Below are 24,801 nucleotides of genomic sequence, written 5' to 3' on the forward strand. Positions count from 1 at the left end.
TTCATTTAGGGAGTAAATGAACTGAAAGTGAAGCTGCTCCTCTGAGAACAACTGGAGGAGGCAGAGTATTAGTAGCGGCAGCAGCAGTTGCAAATGACGGAGGCGTTCATATATTCATCGATTTCTTCAGCCAACAGCTGGGATTGCACTGGCTTTGCTGTGTTAATACAGCCGGGAAGGAAATGTGACACAAGCGTCTCCCCAGATCCACCGAGAACTAGAGCTGGATCTAAAAAATACAGCTGTGACATGACAGGTGAAGCTTTCATGCCATCTGTGGTATGATGGCCATTTATTACACTCCGACTACTAACCATTGCTCTAATCTTGACATGAATATTACTAATCTGGTTGGAGAAATTATAGTAGAATTAAAAGGATAAACATGTTATCATAATACAAGACCTGAGGCTCAAGGTGGTGAGTTTAAAGCAGCATTCTTGATATTTATTCATCGTCCTATAGAGTCATTGCAGATGTGATGCTGTGGCTAACAGCTGCCTACAAAGACATTGAGCAGATACAAAGCCACATTAGCATCAACAACAGTCAGTTTTAGCAACCTGCCAAATGTGTTTTGAGTCCTCTACTCGGTGTTGTTTCAGCTTTCCATCGGTCTCCACCAACTCATTCCTTCAAATGAACCTTTAGCTGCTAAATGCTCCACTATATGTACCAGCTAGTTGCTAACTTTCTCAATTTACCTGACTAGAATCTATAAAGTGTAGTTTTTTTTCTTTTATGGAAAATGGCTGGAACAAAGTAGAGAGCAGTGAGTCTGGGCAGAGACTTGAATAAGGTGGTTAATAAGGACGTTAGTTTACCATTTAAAGAAGAATGGAAATCTATGGCAGAAAATCACTAAACATGGTTGTTGTATGGAACACGTTCACAATTCTTCGTTTCATTACAGCAGATAAGCAGAAAACATCCAGTATAGTAGAAGTATCACTGTGGGGAAAATGCTTTTTAAACCTTATTTTTGGGCTAAAACCGAAACACTTTTCAGCAGCTTTTACTAGATTTGACTGGTGGTGACCTTTGAAACTGCAGTTGTAACTCCTGTTAACTCAGAATAGATACCAGAAGACAGTACCAAGATGACTGCCACATGGCAAGACTTGCTCTAGAAGAACTTCGGGTCCCTTTGTGAGCACAAGCAAAAGGCTTCATCTTTCCAATAAAAAAATCTTCATGGTCTCTTCATTTGGCCTCACTTTCACTTCAGTCATTTTTATCTCATTGTGGTTGTTTTGTGTTTCTTCTGTTTCTAATTGTATACCTGTGTGGTGTTTTCCCTGGTATTGTAGACATTTTGTGTGTCTTTGTAATGATTTTGCATTTTATTTTCGTGGTTGTTTTCTCTTGTTTCGTCCAAGGCCTCCTGACCTCCTTGGTCCTCTTAGGGATGTCCTCAATAAACCCATTCTTTAATCAATCAATGAAAGTTGCAGGTGGCAAAACCAACTCAAAGGATGCTAAAATGCTAACAGAAAAAAGATGAGTTGAACTACAGCTCTTAGTATTAATTATATCTGTCTCTTTTTCTCTTTTTTTTTTAGTTTGAACAACACCTTTCACAATAAATATGATTTTTTTTTGCTCCATTGTTAATGTGAAAATATTGAGTTGTGCAGCTTTAAGCATCATGACTGATTTTTTAAAAAACTGCTTCTGAAAGAGGCAGGAGATAAAGTGGTTTCAGCTCAGAATATATCTACAATTTGCATAAAAATGTACGCTTCTTCAATCTGCCTCACCCTGGTTCCAGTGTGCGTTCATGCAAATCCAGCCATAAAAACTCCAAACTGCCCTGATTACACTTTGCCCCCTGCAGACTCGATTCGCAAATCAGCCGAAAGTCAGTGACGTCAGACCAGCAAAAACAAGAGCTACGGCGGAAAACAGGCATTTTTCAGAGCACATATTTGACATCCATCAGTGTGCAGGCAGCACAGTGTTAATGACATTAATAATAGTTTGACTTAAGTATCCCAGGAAGTCATGACATGTGTGACCCAGCGAGCATGAAACTGAAGCAGGTAAGCTGATTTCAGCCAATACTCATTTTATCATTTACACCTGTGCTTTTCCTACTGTTATATAAAATCATCTACAATATACAAAAAGATCCATATTAGGTGTATTTTGTGTATTGTGTGTATTTTTCTTAAATATTCTGTCCATGTTGAACAATCATGTCACGTCCCTCTTAAAGATGTGAAACATGTTAAACGTGAAGCAGCTGTTCGTAGCGTTGTTGTTCACGTGTAAGCAAACAAAGACAGCACACTGGCAGACTGATAAATGTCTTCATGCTCCGCTTCCTTTACTTTCCCAGGTGGTGGAAATCATTCAGATCCAGATTAAACCCGTCTCACCCTCCCAGCTGATTCTGAGCTTTGATGTCAGGATAAAGCAGCGAAGCTTGCTCCCTGCAGAAAGCTCCACAACAAATCACAGCCTTCGTTTTTTGTCAAAGCCTCACATCAGCATCCAACACAAGCCTCCCTGCTGGGTTTCCATGCAGGACGAACAAATAGTATTCCCATTCATCCTCCTTGTATAAAGCCTCCGATACAAACTGCACCTATGGAGATTAAAGACGAGCAATTTTTGAAGTTTTTTGCTTTTCTTTTGTCTTGTCTTGCAGAAATAATTCTGATCCTCTGTCTACTTTTAAACTAGCCACCGGTGACTTGTGTGTTTATCTGAGAGAATCCTATAAAAAATTTCTGTTTCAATGCTTTGTGCTTTGTGTCCTGAGGTTCACAAAAGTTTTTCTTCCACTGAGCTCCACTGTAGCAGAGCAACTCCACAGCAATAAAGAAGCACAATTCCCCATTATCAAAGCAACACACACTGAAAAACCGAGATAATCTGCATCAACCTTAATCCACACTTAGCTGCATTCTGTTTGAAACTGTTGTAAAATTCCCACTAGCTTTTCAGGCACACAAAAGAAGAAAGATAAGAATCTTTCAGCTACCTTTCAAAGTTGATGGGTTTAAAAGGAATATTCATGAGAATTCATACTGAAAAACATACAAGTTTTGGGGCATTCTGATGGACAAGGTATATACAGTATAACATCCTCTGTTCAAATCTACCTTTTTTCTTCATTTTATAGCATGTCACACATATATTTAGGCCACTTCAGACACCACTGATCATTAAATGGAATGAAATGTCTGTCACCTTTGTGGAAAGAAGCAGAAAAGCATATTGTACACGACTCTGATCAGAATCATTAACTAGGCCTGTCTGTTTTAATTTAAAATTCAAAAAATTTCTTTGAAATTGGGGGAAATTTTAATATTTAATAACATCCTATAATTTAAATATTTACAGTTTATAAATGTTTGAAGTTTGAGGCCCAGCAGAGGTGGCTGCAGTCAGCTTGACATACTTATTTCATGCGCTATTGATGGCAAGTAAAACCCTGCTGAACTGAATAATCATAACATAGAAGCACCTTCATCATAGGCAAACTTGACAACAAATATAAGCAGCTGCATTACAATCCGTGTCTTTATCAGAATATGTAACTTCTCCTGGACAACTTTTCACAAGTGTTTAGTGCTGTGTATATGTATCGTAGAGTTTGTGCTGTCGTTTAAGGTATTTTGTTGTTGTATGATATCTAGTTTTAAGACTCCTCTAAGGACAGGCATTGCAAATGAGCTTTGGCCATAAATGCTGTGGCATAAGACATTGCTTCAAGCTGCATATTGTGCTTGTCTCTGTAAAAATCTTCAGTAAATGCACAGACATGTAGACAGATGAACAGAGGTTGTGATTGAATTCATTGGGACTTGACATTTTTTTAGAAAGTGACAGCCCTTTTACTGCTTGTCGAATCATGCTCACAGAACTGGGTCATAAAGCACTACACTGTCTAATACACTGTCTAATGTTCCTGCTAAAAACACCTCCAGAGCTAAGGTTCAACTCATTAAACACAACATTTTGCACGAAACAGTTCAGTCGGGAGCAGAAACTCGTCCTCACCGTCTCTCCTGTTGAGTTTGGCGAAGCCTGGTGCGTGGCTGCTGGACAGCTGGGAGGAGCTTCTGAAGGATGATGGCAGCAGATTGGACACCAGCGGGCTATCGCACACCTCTGTCAACCAATGAGAAAACAGAAAAATAACAGGTATGGTTACAAATTCCAATAAAATGTTCAGAGAAGGCAGTCTTTTCTCAATTCAACGGCTTCAAATGACTCCAAAAAAATAGAATGGCCGTTTATAAAAATTTACAAAAATGGTCCACACATCATGATGCTGCCACCACCATGCTTCACATCATGATGACCATTCTCTTGACCAAAAAGGGTTGTTCTTTTCAAAATGTTCAGTACTGCAGACAAAATGGAAATCAGAGAAATGGACTGTGCATGATGATCATGTTATCATTCATGAATGGTGCAATACCTAATTCCTCCACATCAGCAGCCTGAAGATGCATCTTTAGTTCCACAGCTGTTGCCTTCTAGCCTTCTAAAGCCTGCAGTTTTAGAGAAATGTCTGAATGCTGCTTGAGATCCTTTGGCAGGTGAATGTTAGTAATCCCTAAATCAAACCAAAAAACTGGGGGAAAAAAAATCAAGCCTTTGGAGCCATCAACTCTGGAATAACCTGCAAGAGGAGAACAGCTTTGGTAGGTCTGTTTCCTCTTTCAGATGCTGAAACTTATCAGAAGTTAGTATTTACTATTTTACAGCATTAGTTACAACATTCAGAAGCCTCTACCATATGCACTTTCTAGATTAAACAATTCTTCAGTTTTGTTCAGTACAAATAGCTTGAAGAATACCAGAGTTGAGAGCTGAAAAACATTAATGGATTACACAGGGTGTAATAGTTGAAGGTTGCAAACGAGTAGAGATACATTTGAAGGTTAAAGATGTCAGTGTTCATTTAAAAAAAAAACATTAAGAGTTCATATATCAGCATTTCCCGTCATGCATTTACCCAAAAAAAGTTGCAGCAATCTGTATTCAGATTAAAAAATAAATTAGAGCAGCTTCACATTATTTAGCCTCAATAAATGCTGCTGTGTGTGAAAGGACTAGCGGAGTCTGATTAGCTGAGATTTTAATATCAAATAAGTAAAAACAGGCCTTTGACATTATGCTCCAGGCGCTCTGTGAAAAAAATCAAAATTTTAAAAGAGGCTGAACAACAGAACCCAAAACTCTTCTGCAAAGTGAAAAACACAGCAGAGCGGTTCACAGAGCAGAGATCAACACTTGAGGATCTCACAATATCAGGCGCAGCTGGAGGTGGATTATTCTCCGTCTCTTAGCCTGAATGAAAAACAGTTGGATGGTTCAAAACAGCTGGAGGAAAGCTGCACTGTATCCGCAAATTATCACCTTTTCTGCATCAAAGAATCACTGTTTTGCTTTCAGCTTGACCACTGTGCATTGTAGAGTTCATCCAGTTAGACTACAAGGCATTTAACACCAATAGATAACACACAGGCAAGCAAAAAGTCAAAAATAAAGAGTTTCTCATGACAGCAGTCTATCGTTCCTATTGAATATTACACATAAGTGGCCAAGTGGAGTCTGTTCAGTCAGAAGCAGGTTTAATGTTCCCCAGGTCTTCAGCTATAATGGCACCATATTTAGATGAATGAGCGGTGCAATAATGTCCAGTTGGACGAGTGAATGGTTTAATTCTGCTTCGACGGATAAATGAATACTGTAATCATGTCGTGTTGAGGAGATGAATGGCGTCCTGACTGACTCATTACAGGCTGGATGCTGATGGAGATGAATCAGTGTTGTCAGAGGAAACCTTTACATGCTTCACACATTTGGTTTATGGATGACTGACTGCACTAAGAACATCATATTGGTGATGGTGGATGGAAGTATCATGATGTGAAGCATGGTGGTGGCAGCATCATGATGTGAACCATGGTGGTGGCAGCATCATGATGTGAAGCATGGTGGTGGCAGCATCATGATTTGAAGCATGGTGGTGGCAGCATCATGATGTAAAGCATGGTGGTGGCAGCATCATGATGTAAAGCATGGTGGTGGCAGCATCATGATGTGAAGCATGGTGGTGGCAGCATCATGATTTGAAGCATGGTGGTGGCAACATCATGATGTGAAGCACGGTGGTGGCAGCATCATGATGTGAAGCACGGTGGTGGCAGCATCATGATGTGAAGCACGGTGGTGGCAGCATCATGATGTGAAGCACGGTGGTGGCAGCATCATGATGTGAAGCATGGTGGTGGCAGCATCATGATGTGAAGCATGGTGGTGGCAGCATCATGATGTGAAGCATGGTGGTGGCAGCATCATGATGTAAAGCATGGTGGTGGCAGCATCATGATGTGAAGCATGGTGGTGGCAGCATATAATGTGAAGCATGGTGGTGGCAGCATCATGATGTGAAGCATGGTGGTGGCAGCATCATGATGTGAAGCATGGTGGTGGCAGCATCATGATGTAAAGCATGGTGGTGGCAGCATCATGATGTGTAGCATGGTGGTGGCAGCATCATGATTTGAAGCATGGTGGTGGCAGCATCATGATGTGAAGCATGGTGGTGGCATCATCATGATGTGAAGCATGGTGGTGGCAGCATCATGATGTGAAGCATGGTGGTGTCAGCATCATGATGTGAAGCATGGTGGTGGCAGCATCATGATGTGAAGCACGGTGGTGGCAGCATCATGATGTAAAACATGGTGGTGGCTATTGTGCTATTGCCATAGAAGTGCAGAATGTTATATTGCAGTGAAAAATGAGCCAACAGTGGGTAAAAATGCAACAGAAGTAAACACACTGAGAAGCTGCTTTAAGTTTCGAAGGTTAAAAAGATGGGCTAGAAATTCGAGCACGAGTTGCTGTTAATTGAGGCACCAGAGCTGCAGACATGTAGAAATAATACAATAAATCATAAAGACAAAGAATAGAAATGAACATATGTTTTATGAGCCTGTGGTCTGCATGGTGAAAGTGTATCATCCAGAGATTCATGAACGTCAGCTTCATTAATATTCACAGTTTTCCTCTCCAGCAGCAGACTGTAAGCCTAAGCCAAACTAGCGCTGCCTCCCTCTAAAGCCTCTCCGCTAATGGATGTTGCTCTCCACCACTGAAACGAGCCAATTACTATGATTCACGCTGCAGTCTGATCCAAGCCCACAACTCCGACAACAAGGCGTTAGCTTCGATTACTCTGTCAACACTGAGGCACTTCATCTCAACAGCACGAGTCTTCATGTACCTCGCCATCGTTTTTTGATTATTTTATTTGTTACAGGGGAATACCACTCTGCTGAAATGATTAAATGACACGGATTCCATAACAACCATAGATTCTTAATCTTCAACTGTAATTCTGTGAAAAGAACAACCATGTTTAGACTGAGATATTTCAATGAATTGAGATGAACAAATGAATCAAATACCCATTTCTTAATAACTAAATGGTTGGTGATCACATTTTGAAAATGATTTCTTCTCACAATCCCCCAGTAAATACCTAAATACAGTACTTGTCATCACCTACACATATGCTAGTATCTGCAGGATGATTTAATTTGTCAGTGCCTCTCAAAACTACTAAACTGTGTCAAAAAGAAGCTGCAGCATCCAGGCCTGCACACACAATTGCTGTCTTTATAGATGGAAATAGAGTGTGTGTGTGTGTGTGTGTGTGTGTGTGTGTGTGTGTGTGTGTGTGTGTGTGTGTGTGTGTGGTGGCGGGGGCGTGGATAGGCTTGCAGTGTAACAATATGCTTGGGGGTGGGACTTGAGAGAAAAGTGTACAACAATACACGAGCTGTTAAGCAGCTTAGACAGCTGCACTGATTACAACACAAGTGTATATGTTCAACCAGATGTGCTCGAGTGAAAACGTGTGCAGGACGTCTGCTGTACAAGCAGCTGATTTAAGGAGAACATACTGTGGTTCAGGTTTGGTTGGACTTGGCTCAGAGAAAGATCACGGTTTGGGTTTAATTGCAGCTTGGTGAAGAACTGCAGGAGGAAATTGGGGCTTATAATTACTGCATCCTGGTTCTCCTCTCGTCCTCCTCATGAAAGCCGAAGGGTTTGCAATTTCATACAGATTCTCAGTCGCTATTTCTCATTACCACTTTTTTATTGGACGCAATTCACCAGCTAATCTATATCCTCAACTGTCTGCGGTTTAGAGATTTTTAATGTGCACTATGCAGACAGTTTCGGCCTGTTTTGTTTGTTTGTTTTTGTTTTTGTCAATGTGTAAATAAATAGTTTTTTTCTGTGATTTTCCTCGATGTTACCTGTTGAATAATATTAAAAAAAATTTTTTTTTGCTCTTTAATATGCACAATTTTTCTGTCAAATAACAGCAAATACCTGTAAAACAAAAATAAAGAATTGCAGACGTAACTACATTTTTAAAGTGTAATTTACAGCCAAATATTGCAATTTCTGACATTATGTACAGTTTTGGCCTTTTCAAGGCATTTGTAAAATAACAGCATTATTAGCATATTTAAATCCAGTGCAATTTCTTTTTTCTTTTGGTAATTTTTAGTCAAATGTTATGAAAGAGGAAACTATGTGCTTCACAAATTTTTGATTTAAAATTATTGTTTTTTTACATTCTTTACTGGTTGGGCCCATTTTTGTAAGTGGTTAATGTTTAAACTGACACCTTTACTCTGTAACATTGTTAGATATCTATAATTTAGCAAGACAGGGAGAATGTGTAAAACATGTAAACAGTTAAATAAATCATGGTTAGAAAGTGATTAAAAACATTGTAGTCTATAGTTGGTGAGAATGCATCAAAAACTAAAATCATGGGCTGTAAAACAAAAACAATGAGCAGAAAGACATTATAATTCTTTGACTCTTCTACTCCTTTTCTTTTTTCCAATCACCAAATCTAACACAGTGAAATAAAACACCTAAGGTAATTGGCAATCTTTGATTTGTTTTTGATGCCATTTATTTAATTAGACTTGATTATTTTGGGGGGGGGAAAAACTCCATCTGTCCTGCTAAATGATGCCAAAAACATAATTTTTCACTTTTACAAACAAGCTCTTTAGTCACAGTAACAGGAATCTGCTTGATATGCATTTGAGTCCGTGAATATTTCTATCAATTTCCATTCTGCTCAGCTGCACAATAACCAGTAACCAGAGAGCCTCCAGTTTAGCTTCAGTGACTCTGACAAGTTTCTCTTTGATTCTGAAATTATCCAGTATTGACTGAAGTGTGTCCAGGACAGTTTGTTGCAGCAGTTATAATTAAACATCCTCCAGTACAGTACAGATATCCTGCACTTTATAATCAAACTTATGACGAGTTGTGGTTTGAAGGTTCATACATATTTAATTCCACTATTCTAAAAGCTCCTCAACAATCATCAGAAGCCTCCAGCTCTGTGGTCGTCTGAAGCTCCTCTGATAGTCTTTATCCCTGCAGGCCTTGCCCTGACAGACACTTGTTGCTGTGGGCGGTGGGTGAGCTCTCAGTGTGAAAAGCAGCTGAATTGCAGTCGTCTGAAGAGCTGAAATGAGAGGGACGGCTCTCCAACGTGGAGTGCTGTAATCCCTGAGGAGATAATGTGTGGTGAGGTGACACTCAGCAGAGAGAGCGGCGGACTTTAAAAACACTGGGCCGCTTTTCTCCAGCGAAGCTTTGGCATTTAAGAAGCAGCGTCCCTGACAGTGTGACCAGTGGAGCACAAACACAGACAGCTCAGAGGAAAACGGAGCTAAATGTTCAATACCTGCTGGCCTCTGCAACCAATGAACCTCAACACTGACCCTGGCTGTGCTGGACAGAGAGCCTTCCTGAATATTAAACTGCTGCACTTCTCACTAAAGAACACTTTTCTCCTGACATTTGCCTTTTTCAGACATCCAGGAGTGAGAAGTTAAAGGTGTCTGAGTATTAAAACACTTAACAGCAGCGAGGACAGCACATTTCTATCATATTAGAGGCCCCATTATGGAGAATGACATTGGGGAAATCAGAGCTGTTTTGCTTTAAGATACGAGCCCCTCTGAGCAAGCACAGATAGATATTGAAGAGGAGGCGATTCAGGACACAGAGGCAGAACTTTTAAGTCTATAAGAGGAAGCATAGGAGAAAATATAGATCTAATTCTGCCCAGAAAAGCTTTCTCATTCTGCCTGAGGTGCTGATAATAAAAGAAGGAAAGTCCCGGCGTAATGCGCAACTCAGGAAACCATTATGATGACACGAGCGATGGGACAATACTTTTCATATCAATAAAATATCCACCCATCAAATCAAAATTTAATCGTTTCTGGTACCTGAGGAGGATTTAGACTGAGTAAAAGAGTCAAACTTCCCTCCTGCAGCTCATCCATCCATCCGCAGTGTCACCTTTATCATCCGGGGTGAATAAACTGTGATTCTTACAGCAGTAAAAAGTCTCAAAAGATTGAGAAAAAAATCTCTCGAGTGTCGAAACCTTGGCACTGTCAAGCACGATTAATCACCGCTGACATGACAGGCACACTAATACTTGGCACTGGAGAGACGGGGAGGCTCATTCACCTGCATTGTCCACTTCTTTACTGTTTCACTGAATAACAAAATGCCCACAGAGTCCGTGACAGAGCCGGAGACCCTGAATACCGATGAGCTCCATCCATCACCTCAGCAAACAGAAGGTCCTGCACTTCAGAGCTCTATAAGCCCCACAAACCCAGAGTTCAGCGCTGCTCAGTGTGAGCCGAGTCGACTCGTTTAGCCGTTCAGAGCACGTTGCAGTAAGCAGGATAATGAGGCTCCGGCGATGGTTGTTTTTGCAGCGGAGCACTAACAATCATCCTCAAGTAGAAAACGTCAATGTTCATTCCACTAATCCGCACAACTTCTACTTCCAGTTTGACCCAAAGAGGCTGAGTCTGAGCGTAGTCTGGAAATAGTAAATAGTTTTTTGCATAAAACAAGCTTCTAATAACAGAAAAACAATAAATCACAACTTGGGTCTGTGCAGAGCAGGAGCCCGTCAGTATGTAACTAGGAGGAGCAAGTCCACATCTGTAGCTGTTTAACCCATTTAATTTCAGCTGTCGCTTCCCAGAAACTCAAGAAATTAGAGACGCAACTAGCGGTTGTTTTCATTGCCAAGCAAAGTTTTGCAAAGTAGTCAAAAAATTCCACTAAAAGTCCAGATTGATGTCGTCAAATTTGTCCAATGAACAGTTCAGAATGCAAAGATATTCAATCTACAATGATACAAAAGAGGATAATCAACACTTTTTCTGACTTGAAAAATCACCTCTACGGTTAATCGATTATCAAAGTTACTGAGTAATCCATTAAACAATCCAGCTCTACAATAAGGTATGAGTTTAAAATATAAAGCAACACTTTAGTCTTCTTCTGTAAATAGTTGTCTTGGGACTTTATCTTGAGTCTTGGCCTCATCACACCAAATTCGAGACAGACTTCTCCAGACATCAGTTTGCATCTGGACCAAACAGCAATCCTCAGCAAAACTTTAAATTTTCAGTGTGACACGTTGCTGCCCAGATGTTCTTGTTGTTTCCTGTAGTAAGGTCAGTTTTGAAAATTGTAACACAGATTGGAAGTAGAAGAGAAAATGAGCTGACATGACCAACCAGCGGCAGACTTATGCCTACAGAAAACATCCGGGGAGTCAGAAAAATCCAGACACAGAACATAACTCGTGTTATGACTATAAGATGTTATAAGATGTAATGTTTTCTCTTATTCTTTGTTCCTGACATTCACAGTGATCCAGTCCAAAGATGACTGTAGTTTCAATGTGGCTCAATTCAAAATCATTCATATCATTGTCATGACAACGTTAACTGTTGCCACTTTTGGCTGACTCATTGGATGTAGGCTGCAGGTACAAGTCTGCCATTGGTTGCTCATTTCAAGTGCCTGTTTCCTTCCCTTTTGCTGTCTTTGCGTTACCATTTAATTACCATCTTTTTTAAAATTTAAAGTTTTGCAGAGGATTGAGATTGTGCAGTAGACCAGACCTGGGGATTGTCCATTTTAATCATAGTGTGCTGACTGCAAATGTTCCACCACAACAACTCATAAAACTCTATTTTGAGGAAATACTCAAGCAGCATCCTTTACTTAGCTCCACCCAAAACAACTGTGATTGGTTTAAAGAAACACAAACAAGCCAAAGTCTTTCTTTCCTCTACAGCAGAGTGATGGTGTGGTGCTGTCAGACCATTATGTGCCACAAAATGGGCTGACAAAGCGACTCCTGCCACGTTGGCGCTAACAATACACCAGAGAGTTTGTCTGGTTTTAGACAATTTGTTCAACTAGTGTAAATGTAACAACATTTCTGAGAGAAATAATAATAGAGTTACAACAAAAAAAAAAATCACAGTTCAGGGGACACACTAATGCAAATAACTGCTGGGAAACACGTCATTTCTTCCTCTAAGTTTAAATGTATTTTAACTGTCTTGACTGTCTTGAACTTGCTGCTTAGGCAGCATGTGAGGTCTGTTCGGTCACAGATGGTCGCCAACCTTCTTCATTCTCCCTATAGTCAACAAGCTTGTTAACAACAGTATATGCACTCTATCTAAAGACATATTTGTATTATTGAATCTGCAAACCACTAAACTCCTCTTTTGTGCAGGTCTAAATGCTTTGTCTGTTTTGTACTCAACATTTTTCATTCCCTCAAAAACGAACAATGCCAAATTTGTGACCAAATCTTTGCCAGAGTTGAAGATTTGCAGTTTTTTCACTGAAATCTACTGAATTCTGAGAGCTTAAATTGCTGGTGTGATCATGCGTGAACACTGTCTTAATGTGACGTTAATCATGTTAAACAGAAGCGTCTCATTTTGCAATATATTCCTTTCAAGGTTTAAAAGAAGATTGCTATACAGAGTTAATGGTTCACCTAACGAAACGACGGGCAGCCTTCACCGCTGTGGTTACTAGACTGGAAAATTGAGAAAAACAAAAATAATGATCTCATTAAGGAATCAGAGACAACACGCAGCAGCCCTAAAGATGAACAGTCACCAAAAAAATACAGTAATACTTCTACCCCCCTTTTTTCCTTCTCCATTTGCTTTACACACCATGTTAGATTTATATTCTGGCCTTGATAGATAGAACAAGCTGATTAAAACGGATAAATTATTCAACAGGAGCCAGTATCTGTTCAAAAGCTGCCTGTGGCCCGACTTGTTAATTGATTAATTGAAATTCAGAGCAGTGTACTGCGCTAACTAATACCCTGAAGGTAAGGACATGGCAGGAGCGCTCCTCTCCTGGTTTAATTAGCATTGCTTTGACACATAATTAATAGCACAAGATGAGAAAATGTGATCAGGCTTCAGACCAGCATATGGCACCACCTACCTACTGTCCCACCTACAGTACAGCTGCAGATCCCTGTCAGGGAGTTAATGCAGTTTGTTCAGGCATAAAAACTGACACCAAGGGAATGATTTTGCATATTTTGGGTGAAAAATCATGTGATGCCATCTACAAATATGTTGGCAAAAGAAGATTTGCATGGATTATCCATGCATACACTGGACAATGTGTGAATTTTGACTGGAACTTTCTCTCTGAGCAGGAAAGGCAAAGAAATAACACTAAATATGGACGAAAGGGTTGATGGAAATGAGGGAAGCAAGAAGTGTAGACTTTTCTTAGAAAGTTGGAGGTGTATGAACTTCATGTTGAAGTGGGGCACAGCGCTGAAACTTGTCAGCTTCTGCTCCCAACCCTTCTTGGCCTGCAGCAAAGTCTCTCTCTTGTGCTTTGTTGCAGCAGTGCAGTCAGGTGCCCTGCAGCCTGAGCAGAGCTTCACCAGCTGCACTACATCACAATCATCACCATATTTGGGGGTAAAAATCACGTGATGCCATGTACAAATAACTGCATTTTTGTTGGCAAAAAGCAGACTTGTATGGATTACACATACAGACGCTGGACAATGTGCAAACTTTGACTGGAACTTTCTTATTTATGCAGCAATTTGAGCAGGAATGGCAAAGGAATAACACAAAATATGGACAAGAGGGTTGACAGAAATTCACCTGCAAGTGGTTTTACTGTTGTGGTTGATCGGTGTATTTGCTTTTGGGCAAGAAATTGAGTAAAATATTTTCACTCTGTAATGCAGGCTAAATGAAGCTACACCTAGCAGCTAGGGGACCGGTTAGCTTAACTTGACGTAAAGACTGAAAGCAGAGGGAAACCGTTAGCTTAACTGTACAAAACCTGCTCAGTGCGTACACCCATAACTCCAGCCCTATCTCCTCCACTTTCATTATTTCTATAGATAAATAATTTTATGATGATATACTGTTTGTCAGCAAGACAAGGTGACATTGATATGAGTTTGGAAACACAACAGTTTCTGAACCACTAGTGACACTATATGAAGCGCTGGTTTGGCTTCCCAGAAATGTTAGTATGACCAGATACCCCAGCATGAAGTCAACTTTTATCCACCATTTGGAGAGGCTGTACATGTAGAAATGCATCTCAAAACAAGGAAAAGATTGTAGATTGTATATAAATTATGGATGGAGTAACCATGATGTCACCCACTGGCTTGCAGAGTATCATTTTGAAGCTTTGAGTCTGGCATGTGGGTCTCGCTGTCTTGATTTTTTGATACTGGCCATAATGACGACAAAACACAGAATAAAACGTATACGGCTTTATTTAAAAATTTAAAACAAATAACATCATACTATATTCACAAGGCTTGAAGCTGGTGATTATAAAGATAAAGGTATTAGGAAAATGTTTACATCACAAGGTTCTCCAGGACAAGATTCATATTTTTCCACCATCTACAGAGAGATTACATGTAGAAGTGTGCTACTAAAAAAGGAAAAGACTGTAGATTGCACCTCAGAAGGGAATTCACATGTTGCATCTAACTTAATATAAGTTTTAGAGGTGTTGTTGGTGTATTTTGAACAGAACCAGACAAACTATCCTGTTGAATCCTCCCAGATTACAAGGCAATGTCACTCTGAACACATCGACTGAAGTCCTGATGATGTGAGAATAAAGCAAGCTGCTTTGAGATGTGGAGAAGTTGTGCATTTGAGTGTATTTATTTGAATTTCAGGCTATAACTGTCAAGCTGCCCTTTAAGCACTACACACCATCTGATTTTTATCTTCCAACAATGATCAGATCAGTCAAATGTGGATCCCATCTGTCTAAATCAGAACTATAATCAGCACAACAAAAGCTTTACTCTGTACAATAAAGGTGAAACCACATGATAAGAAAATGCATTTTGTGCAGCAGAACAGCGCAGTACTCCAGCGAGATGGAGTTTAATCACAGCTTTTCTACTTTGGTGTCAAAAGACCTGTCAGCCTCAGAGGGTTCATAAATGCACATTAATGCATATGTACAGGGAGCAGCCCACACAAGCAGCATCCCAATGCACACACCACTCTGCATTACACTAATCCACCACAGCCTTTGAAAGGAGAGAACAAATCATCCTCCCGTTTTAAAAAAAAAAAAAAAAGGCTCGTCACACTGAGCAGCGACGTGAGTGGCTGTGTGGGAGACACACATCAACCGAATGAAGTGATCAAAACGACGACGAGGCAACATTTAAAATCTCTTCATCTTTGAAAACCACCAGGTTTAACTGGTACAAATGCAGACAGGGACTTGAAACAAACAGCTGAGGAATAAAACATCCACCAGGCTCCAGATCAACCGCTGCCGAAATCCAAAACACTCGCTGTGAATCATAATGCCAGAAATATGCAGATTCAGAGGGAATGCTGCAGGCAACATCACACGTACTAATGGCTCCAGGGGAATGTATGTATAATAAAATATCTACTAATCCGCCAGCTGCAGTAAATGATTTGAATACATTTGCCTACTAATTGAAAACATCAACACACATCCACAGAAAGGTTATTTGTCTCTTTCATGTAGGCAAAAGAAACAAGCGCATATTGAAAGCATCCACACATCTAAGAAATTTATTTAAATGTGGGATATTAAATTGAATCAGACACTAGGGACTCATAAAAAAAACATCATCGCTTCAGTTGGAAGAGCTGATGTTGCCAGAACAACATATTTAAGCATTTTTCACCCAAGTCCAGTGATCATGAGTATTATTTTCTGTATTGAAAAAGAAAAATGGTCGAGCTTTCAATAAGTCAGGACAGGTGATAAATAGTTAAAACAACCTGATGGTGGATAGAATGCACAACTTGGTCAGTGTGTATACCCATCTCTCCACCCCAATCTCCTCCCATTTTACTACTTTCATAATTCATTGTTTTCATGATCACGTCTTGTTCATCAGGAGGATAAAGTAACAATACAATGAGGAAGTCTTTCAAAACACACAACAGTTTCTGAACCACTAATGACAATATGTGGAGCACTGTTTCAACCTCACTTTTTGAGGAAAAAGTCAACATTTTTCCACCATATGCAGACAGACTGCATATAGAAATGCATCTCTAAATGAGGAGAAGATTGTAGGCTGTATATAAAAGATGGATATAGTGACTATAATGTCGCCTACTACTTTGTGGAGTACCATTTTGAAGCCTTGAGTTTGGTATTTAGCCATGACTAAGAATTTGAAGACAAAATGCTGGATATATGGTATCAACCTGCCATCCACACCCTGCTTGATTGCCTATTTTACTCTAAAAGGGATCATAAATTACAAAATGAACACCATGCTGTATTCAAAAGTCTTGAAACTAGTGATTAAAACCACAGAGTTATTGGGAACATGTTTACTGAGAGAACACATCAAGTGAGAAGCAGCGTTATTTTCTCATAGACTTCTATACAACTAGACTTCTCTTTACACCCAGTGGAGTCGCCCCCTACTGGCTATTAGAAAGAATGCAGTTTTAAGGCCTTTCTATGTTGGCTTTACTTTACAGGGATGGGAGCTATGTCTATCTTTAATATAGAGTCAGTGGAGAACACAACAACAACAAGCTAAAAAAAACTATGAAGAGCACACACAGTGTTTTTGTACAGACATTATACAACACAGTAGAGAGCATTGAGTGAGTTACCTGAAAATTGCAACTGACATGTCTCATGTTCTGTTTTTAATTCATGGAGGAACAGAAGAAAAGGGTTTCAGTGGTACTTTAGAGGTATTTACAGAGCATCAATAGCTTAGCTTATTGGTTGGGGTGTTCTCAAAACTCAAAGTTAGGTACACACTTTATTTTGGAGCCATGGATTGGTACATTTTTACTACAGCAGACAAAAAAAAAACCCAAAAATTTATTTTTTGTAATTTTAAGTGTCGGATTGACCATAATTTCTAATAAGAAAAGACTGACTTGTTTACTCTCAAGTAAAGGTAAGTGGAACATTTTCATAATTAACTAATAGCCAATGAGTTTCAGCTTTAGAACTGTGTAAACTAATGCTGCCTTTCTCGCTTTTTTCCAACACCAAGGACACAGGCATCTTACTTGAGACCTTTTATTTTTTTTTATTGAAATATAACTAGATTAAAGCAACCAGGGGTTTGACATTTATGCTGCAGATGTTCGATCTGTTCAGTGTGAGAGAAGATATAGGTCCTGTTTGTCCAGGAGGGCTGATTAAAACATTAGTTGTATACTGATTGTTCGGTACGAGCATACATGCCACTACAGCCTACGTCTTAGTGACAGCTCACACACATTCTGTATATCTAAATATTTAATGCTTAATGTAGATTTATCTGTGGTGAGCCAGATAAGTAATGCAACATATAAAGATTAGGGAAAGATCAACTATCGGCCTGCTCGATTATTGTGGCCTATAACTCGCATTTTTCTGATTATCGGAATCAGTAAATCATTGATCAATTATTGATAAATGCGCTACTTCAGGTCTGATGCAGCCTCCTCTCTCTGTCATCACTCTGCTGTCCCAGAAATGTCTCTCAAGCAGCAAAAACTGAACAAGAAACATAATTTGTTGCCATAAACCAAGAAATTAGCTGCTCTCATGGTGGATAAGGCTATGCTAAAGGCTAGCAGCTAAGTTAGAAGGCAGCTACAGATTATCCTGCAACAGAGTCTGGAAAGTAATAATTAATAATGCTTTAAGATCTAGACCTTAGTGGGCAGAACAGTGAAAGATTGAGAAAATGTACAACATAAACTAATAAATCTTAGTTGAGAGCATCCTAATTTAATCACTTCTATTGTTATTTTACATATTCAGTTACAGTCACCTGATATCAGTTGCAAGTATCAGCCCTGAAAAACCCATATCATCCATCCCTATTAAAAATACATAATAGAGTTATTTGGACTATTTCTTCTTTTACAGTTGAGGCCAACTATGCCCCCCACACCTTCAGCTTCAGTGCAAAGCTAATAAAAACCACATCGGTCTGTCCACTGAAGGCAGAGACAGAAAATTAACTTCAACTAACTGAACATTACTGGATATGTAAAGTTGTAAAGCCCTCTGCTGTTTGTTCTTAAAAAAAACAGCAATCACATTAATGCCCAACACAGGTAAAGGAGATAAACTACATTCCTTACTGCTGATATCCAGGTTTTCTATAAGGTGCAGATGAGCTACAGTGAGGCCTCCCTTTGGTTTTCTTTTCAGCCTCTTCACACCTCCTCTAACCATGAGAACTGCAGTCACTGCATCTACTTAGTTTTACTTTACAGCCTTCCTCCCTCAGGAGACATTAGAAGACGAGTGCGCTTTAAAAAAAACTTCTCTGCAGATAATTTGATGCTCTCAATCTTCCCTCTGCCTCTCAGACACTCAGCTTTCCTGAAGGGCTAAAACACGAGGGCTTCTAGGTTTTCTTTGACTAACTAAGAGAAGAGTTTCTCTCCTTTCCTGAAGTTGTGAAGACAACCGTTGGAGCAGGGCTTTAAGTCTTCAGAGGACAGTGTAATTGGGTGTCACTGGGGAGTTAAAAAAAGAAAAGCTGACAGATTCCAATTATACAGTTAGTCAGAAATGTAGGATGTGGTGAGGAAGATCTCCTGTCACAGCTTGTTTGATTGATCTTAAACCAACCGATGGAGTAGAAACTCTAGTCCACAGAGATTGGAGTTTCCCTTTCCATTTACAGCAAAGAGATATCTAGAACTTTTCAACTCACATGAATAAAAAAGGGAAGCGCACAACCTTTATACACAATAACATATAACCTGATAAACTCCAAGTTCCTCTTTAGAAAAATGCTGGTCCAGGAAGCAGAAGATTTCAAGTGGCATCACTGCAGACCAGTATTACAAACATTTGTTCTCTGCCCGCCTTTAATCTTTTGCCAGAGCTTGAAGTGTTTTTATCTTTTTGTTGATAATGTGCTTCACAGAAAATTCAATTTTTTTGTTGCTCACTACGCCGGGATAAAATTTATCACGGAGTTGTAATATGACCGCAGTCGAGGCTGGAAAACCTCCTGCAGCTAAACTCTGCTGCCTGAAGACCAACACAACTGTAAGAGACACTCAGTCCAAACAGCTTCTCATATATGAGCTGTATTCAGGACTGTGATTTTTTATTTTTTTAATGAGGAACTGGTTCTGTATTATGGATTTACCCTGTTAAGGATGACCTTCCTAATAACCACACTGTTGCCCTAATTTGCTATGTACTAGAATAGGAAATAGGACTTAATGCAACGCAAAAGTTAAACATTAGTAGATGTAACTATGTGATATTGCTCACTCTTTAACTACAGATATCTGAAAGTAAAACCCGATCAGTCCATTTATATGTAATATTTGAGATCTAAGCAGTTCAGAGAGGTCACTATGCTGTTCGAAACCTGCACATTTCACAGTATCACATTCTTAAATCATCATTTTCTTGGACCTAACTGTTGGTTTGTTAAAATAAATCCTATTTAGATTCCCAACACTGACATTAAACTCTGTCATTTTCATTTATTTTAGTTAAAAACACCCAGAAACTTGTGTAGAGTCAGGTAAGATGTCAGACTTGAGGTACTTGGAGGTGGTGACCCTGAAAGTATTACTGACAGCAAGGAAATAGATTGTGACAAGCACATTAAGGCAGCATGAATGGAGAGACCTACTTTAACCTTGACTTAATACTGTCTTTTATGCAGACAGTGGGAAGTTGATGACAACCTGAAAAAATGTTGAGAAGAATGTGGTGTTCAAAACCGTTATTCTTTGTTTAATCGACAGCGCAGCACACAGAGAAACGCAGGAATTCCCTGTTTCAAAGGGGGTGTTTCTTCAAATTTCACATGGATACAGCCCCCTTTAAATATTTATGCCAGTGCAGTCTTTAAAAAAAAACTGACTGCTCTGCAAGCCTGAGAGCTGAACATGAACACATTTACACTCCTAAAAGCCAGCGGGGAGTGAAATTATAGTGGTAGTTGAAAATGTCACTGCAGGGAAACCGACAAGAGGAAACTGCTAAATTCTCTGAGCAACACTAAACCATCTCACAGCACTAATATCTTCTCTTTCACCTCCTTGTTCCATCGCCGACCCTTCTACTCCCCCACCTTACTTCACATTTATCGTTACCCAGCTTTTTCTTACTCCTCCTTCCTTACTTTCTTTCATACCTGCTGTCCTCCCTCATCATCCTCCTCCTTCGTCATCTCAGAGATGTGAGGCGGTGCGTCCACAAAGCAGATGGTGGCTTGTGCACACATACAGCAAAGTCAGTGAGGGATAAAATGGCAAAGGCAGTTGAAAATATCACTGCAGTTGTGAGAAACACAGAGGGAATACTACTACCAGACATTCTGCAGACTATGACCCCTGAAGTTTACCCTTTTCATACATTACACTGCTCTCCACACTTTCCACCCTTCCTCTGCCACACTGAATGTACCTCCTCCTTCTGTGTTTCACCTCAAAGTGCTTAGCTCTGATTTAGTCTTGTTGTGTTGAAATCCAGCCTTCCCCTCCTGTCTTTAATGGCCACTGACTCAGCTCTGTCCTGCTCTCTAATACAAACTGACCGGCCCTGCTTCTTCTCATCAGCAGTCGCTGCAGAATATCAGAGCAGCAGGCTGTGGTCACGCAGTAGCGACTTCATAAAAAATACACAGCAGTGACAGCGTTAAGCTGTGATCAGCATCTATTTTTGTAACGAGGGCACATTAGAGCCCGGACAGTAAGGTATGAAGTTATGTTGATGCATCCAAGCTGAACACACATACTGGCTGATTAGCCTTGCAAAAATTTAGAAGAATGCGTGGGCCATAAGTAGCGTATTAGGGGGCCAGCTTTCAAGTTTTCAAGGTGAAACTTATTATTCTAATGTGCGAGAGACGCATGAAAATGTGACATTAAAATTCCCGCAGCAGTCTGTGTCTCCTGAGCTCTGTGACACCCCCTGCCTATGATGTAGAGCCAGTATTTCATCATTTTTACTGGGCTCAAGTGAGGGTAAAGGCAATGGCACAACTGTCACAGAGAATTTTTTCTTCCATATTCTTGCTTGCAGGTTTTAGAAGGTTAACACAAAAAAAAAAAACACATCCCAGCTTTAGGGGTTTTGTTATTCTTGTAGTCCCTGTGGCTAAATGGAATTTGCATGGAGGAGTATTTTCTTTGGGTCCACAGATGCAGTTTTTGAGGTGTAATTACTAAATGCTAGTAAGATAACAGTAATTGTTTTATCGGTGCACTTGACAGCCAGACCCACAAAATCCTGAGTGGTTAAAAATGAACTAATGAACTAAATGCTAATGAACTAAATGCTAATGAACAGCTAAGCAGTAGCTTTTTCACTGACTCAAGGACAGTAGAAGAGAAAATGATGAATTACTTTAGAACAGACTGTCATATAGCCTGTTAATGAACCTGTACCTAATAATTAGCTCCTTGTTTCAAAGCATAATAAGATTATTTATTTAATGACTTTTTCCTAATTGGTGTGCAATTAAAAAGGCAGTATTCATATACATTATTTACCTTGATTATTTACCGCTAATTATGTACATATTAGTTACTACTTTTTTCTACTTAACTCCATGCATCATTAATTAACTTATGATTGCCTTACTGTTGCCTGTCACTTCAAGTAATTAGTGAACAAACTGAAAAGCACCTATTGAGTTTTTTTTTATATGAATGCACCATTAGTTCATAAATGAGAAGACAGACAGATTACTACGGAACATGTTGAACTTTAAAGTACAGCAACGAGTGTTACGAGGAACATAGACGGACAGATGAGCAGTTAACAGCTTTTTATTAGTGCTGAAAATCAAGCTTTTAAAATCTTTATAGTGTGTCCATATGTTGCTTTTTTATATGAAGGAAGACATATAATGAGCAAAATGACCCGTCAACACCATGTCTGACAATTTCCACCTTGAAACTGCAGTGTACCGATGACAATCTCAAAAACACAGATTCACAAGTCTAACGTTTTATGTGTAACAAAATTTAGAAACCAGTCAAGTTAACTCCAGGAACTTTATTGATTTGCACAGTTTTGAAGAATCAGTGATGTAGAATTAGATTTAAGCCATTTTACTTCTTGGATATGAACTTCTAAATATGTAACTTGGATCCACAGAGGTGAGTTTTTAGGGGTTTAATCAATGTCCAGAAAGGGATTTTGTAGAATTGTCCCATATTAATGTTCCGGCATCAAACACAATTTGGATTTCTCGAACTCACAGATATTTCCTCTCATCTTCTCAACATTTTTAAAACTCGTGCTCATGACATAACTGTGATAAAGTCATGACAGACTTTCTGGAATGTATGATTCCTCCTCAAGAATCAATCTCTCTCTGAAGAGATGTAAACTATCAGGAAATATTCTTAATTTCCAATTTAAGTTAGAGCAGCAAAAAGTAGCATTCCTTCTATGGTATTTTCCATTAATGCAGTAAAGAGTTAAGCATCTGTGTAAGACAGTCAAATATTCAACTGATGCCAAGATTTTTTATGAATTCATCATATTAATGTGTGAAATTTGTTATGTTTTCTCATGAGTCTCTTTGGGGTTTTGCATGTATGTTTCAAACAGCTACAGAAGATTCATTCCAGCTGTTCAATAAAACTGCAAAAGACTTGAAACTGGGACAACCACCACTGAAAATAAGGGTATTGTTCCTAATTTTGCAGACACAACAAGTTACCTGAGAAAATGAGTGCCCCACATAATGAATGGTTTCATTGTTTTTTGAGGGAACCAGATGTTTTCTGGAGATGTCCTTCAACAAACACATCAGTCCAGCTGGTCCTAACATCACACAGATGGACAGTAGTCCTCCAACTTACTGTAACTACCTGTTTCTAGGACATTAAATCCAGATTCATGACCGCTGGCTTCTCATTTGCTCTGTAACCTTGACTCCATCATAACCCATTCATGGCTCCACGTCGCCTGCACACATTTCCATAAATGACACTAAAGAAGAAATATGAAGAGGATTTATCCTCAGCTACTTTTTCCTCATTCTGGCTCCCTGGTGCTCATGAATCATAAACTACCAGAAGGTTTTCAAGGAATTTTACTACATAGTCACACCTAAGAGTTTAAATTTAAATATTCTTCTCAGTGGAGAACAAGCAGCTCATTGGAAAGCAGTAAAGACAGGACGGAGCCACAACCGAAACAGACAGCTGAATTTACACCATCTTCAGCATGCTCACGACCAGATTCATTCTGAAGGAGACGAGGAATACTTAGCTGGCTTTGAGACTGAATCAAGAACCCCCTAATATTCCCCTGGAGCCTCCATAGCCTAAATAAAACACTCTTTTTGAAGAGCCTTAATTGAGTTTGGAATAACATCCTTGAATTTACCATTCAGCCCCCAGCATCTTAACAGTTCTCTGTGTGAATAACCAAACCATGTCTTTAATTGGCAGTAATTAGCAGAAACACTAGTGTCGAGATCCTGATAGAGAAATCATTCTGATCAGCATTTCATGTCTGCTTCTGTTTTTGCACAATCACTAGGCGACTAGGGAGCAAAAATGGAAAAACCAGCTTCAAAATGAATAAATTTCACTTCCAGTTTCCTAACTGGCTCATACATAGATTTCCAAACTCAACATCTGACTTTGAGGAAAGGACATCTTTCATTTTCTCTGCAGGTAGAAAGTAAACCAACTACTTATTGCAGCTTTAGGTTTAAAACTTCTCTCCTGGAGGCCACGATCCGCCGGGAAAATGCAAATCAGTACACACAGCAGAGCAGTAGTGGTATTATCTGTCATTAGGCTCGGATTAAAGTCACTTAGTGTGCTTGAGATTATCTGTCATTAGGCTATGATTATAGCACACACTCCAGTGGCTCTAAATCAGCTCCGAGTGGAGATAAAAATCTCAAGGAAGACCGATGAGGCTGAGAAAGTGAAGGAGAGAGCCACAATGACAACATACCTGAAGATGACAGCTGGGAAAGTGAGCGCAACCATCAATCCTCCGTGTGTGGATGATGAGTAATCAGATTAATGACTTGGGAGACAAAAACTATTTCATTCCCGTCAAAGCTGAGCCTTCCAGAGAAGATAGCGTTGTATGAATAAATGATGGCCCATCTATTGACTGGAATTTGACCCCGTTTTCCTCTCAAATTTGCCAACAGCCAGTAACCAACATGAGAGGAAGAGGAAGACAGGAAAATCTGCCTACAACTCCCTGCAGCAGTTTTCATTCTTGGTGTCAATTTGCGCTCAGTTTGCGATCTAAGTTGGTGAGATCGTAACGTCCTCCACTGATCACAAGATAGCCAAACTCCAAGAAGAAATAGCTCTCTTTCTATAACATTTTTAATAATATGTCAACTTTTTGAAGTAGTTTTTTTAG

At 39.5% G+C, this 24,801-nt stretch overlaps 1 protein-coding gene across 1 annotated transcript in view; it reads right to left on the reverse strand.

Annotated features, from left to right (window-relative positions):
* LOC111562872 (contactin-associated protein-like 4) overlaps positions 1-24,801 on the reverse strand; it is a 165,124-nt gene that overhangs the window by 126,923 nt on the left and 13,400 nt on the right. Inside the window, exon 2 of the mRNA XM_055014594.1 lies at positions 4,012-4,122. Within this exon, the coding sequence (XP_054870569.1) occupies positions 4,012-4,122 (111 nt within the window). The remainder of the gene's footprint in view (positions 1-4,011; positions 4,123-24,801) is intronic.

Source organism: Amphiprion ocellaris, chromosome 10 (genome assembly GCF_022539595.1).
Source record: "Amphiprion ocellaris isolate individual 3 ecotype Okinawa chromosome 10, ASM2253959v1, whole genome shotgun sequence".
In the NCBI taxonomy this organism is placed as follows: Eukaryota; Metazoa; Chordata; class Actinopteri; family Pomacentridae; genus Amphiprion; species Amphiprion ocellaris.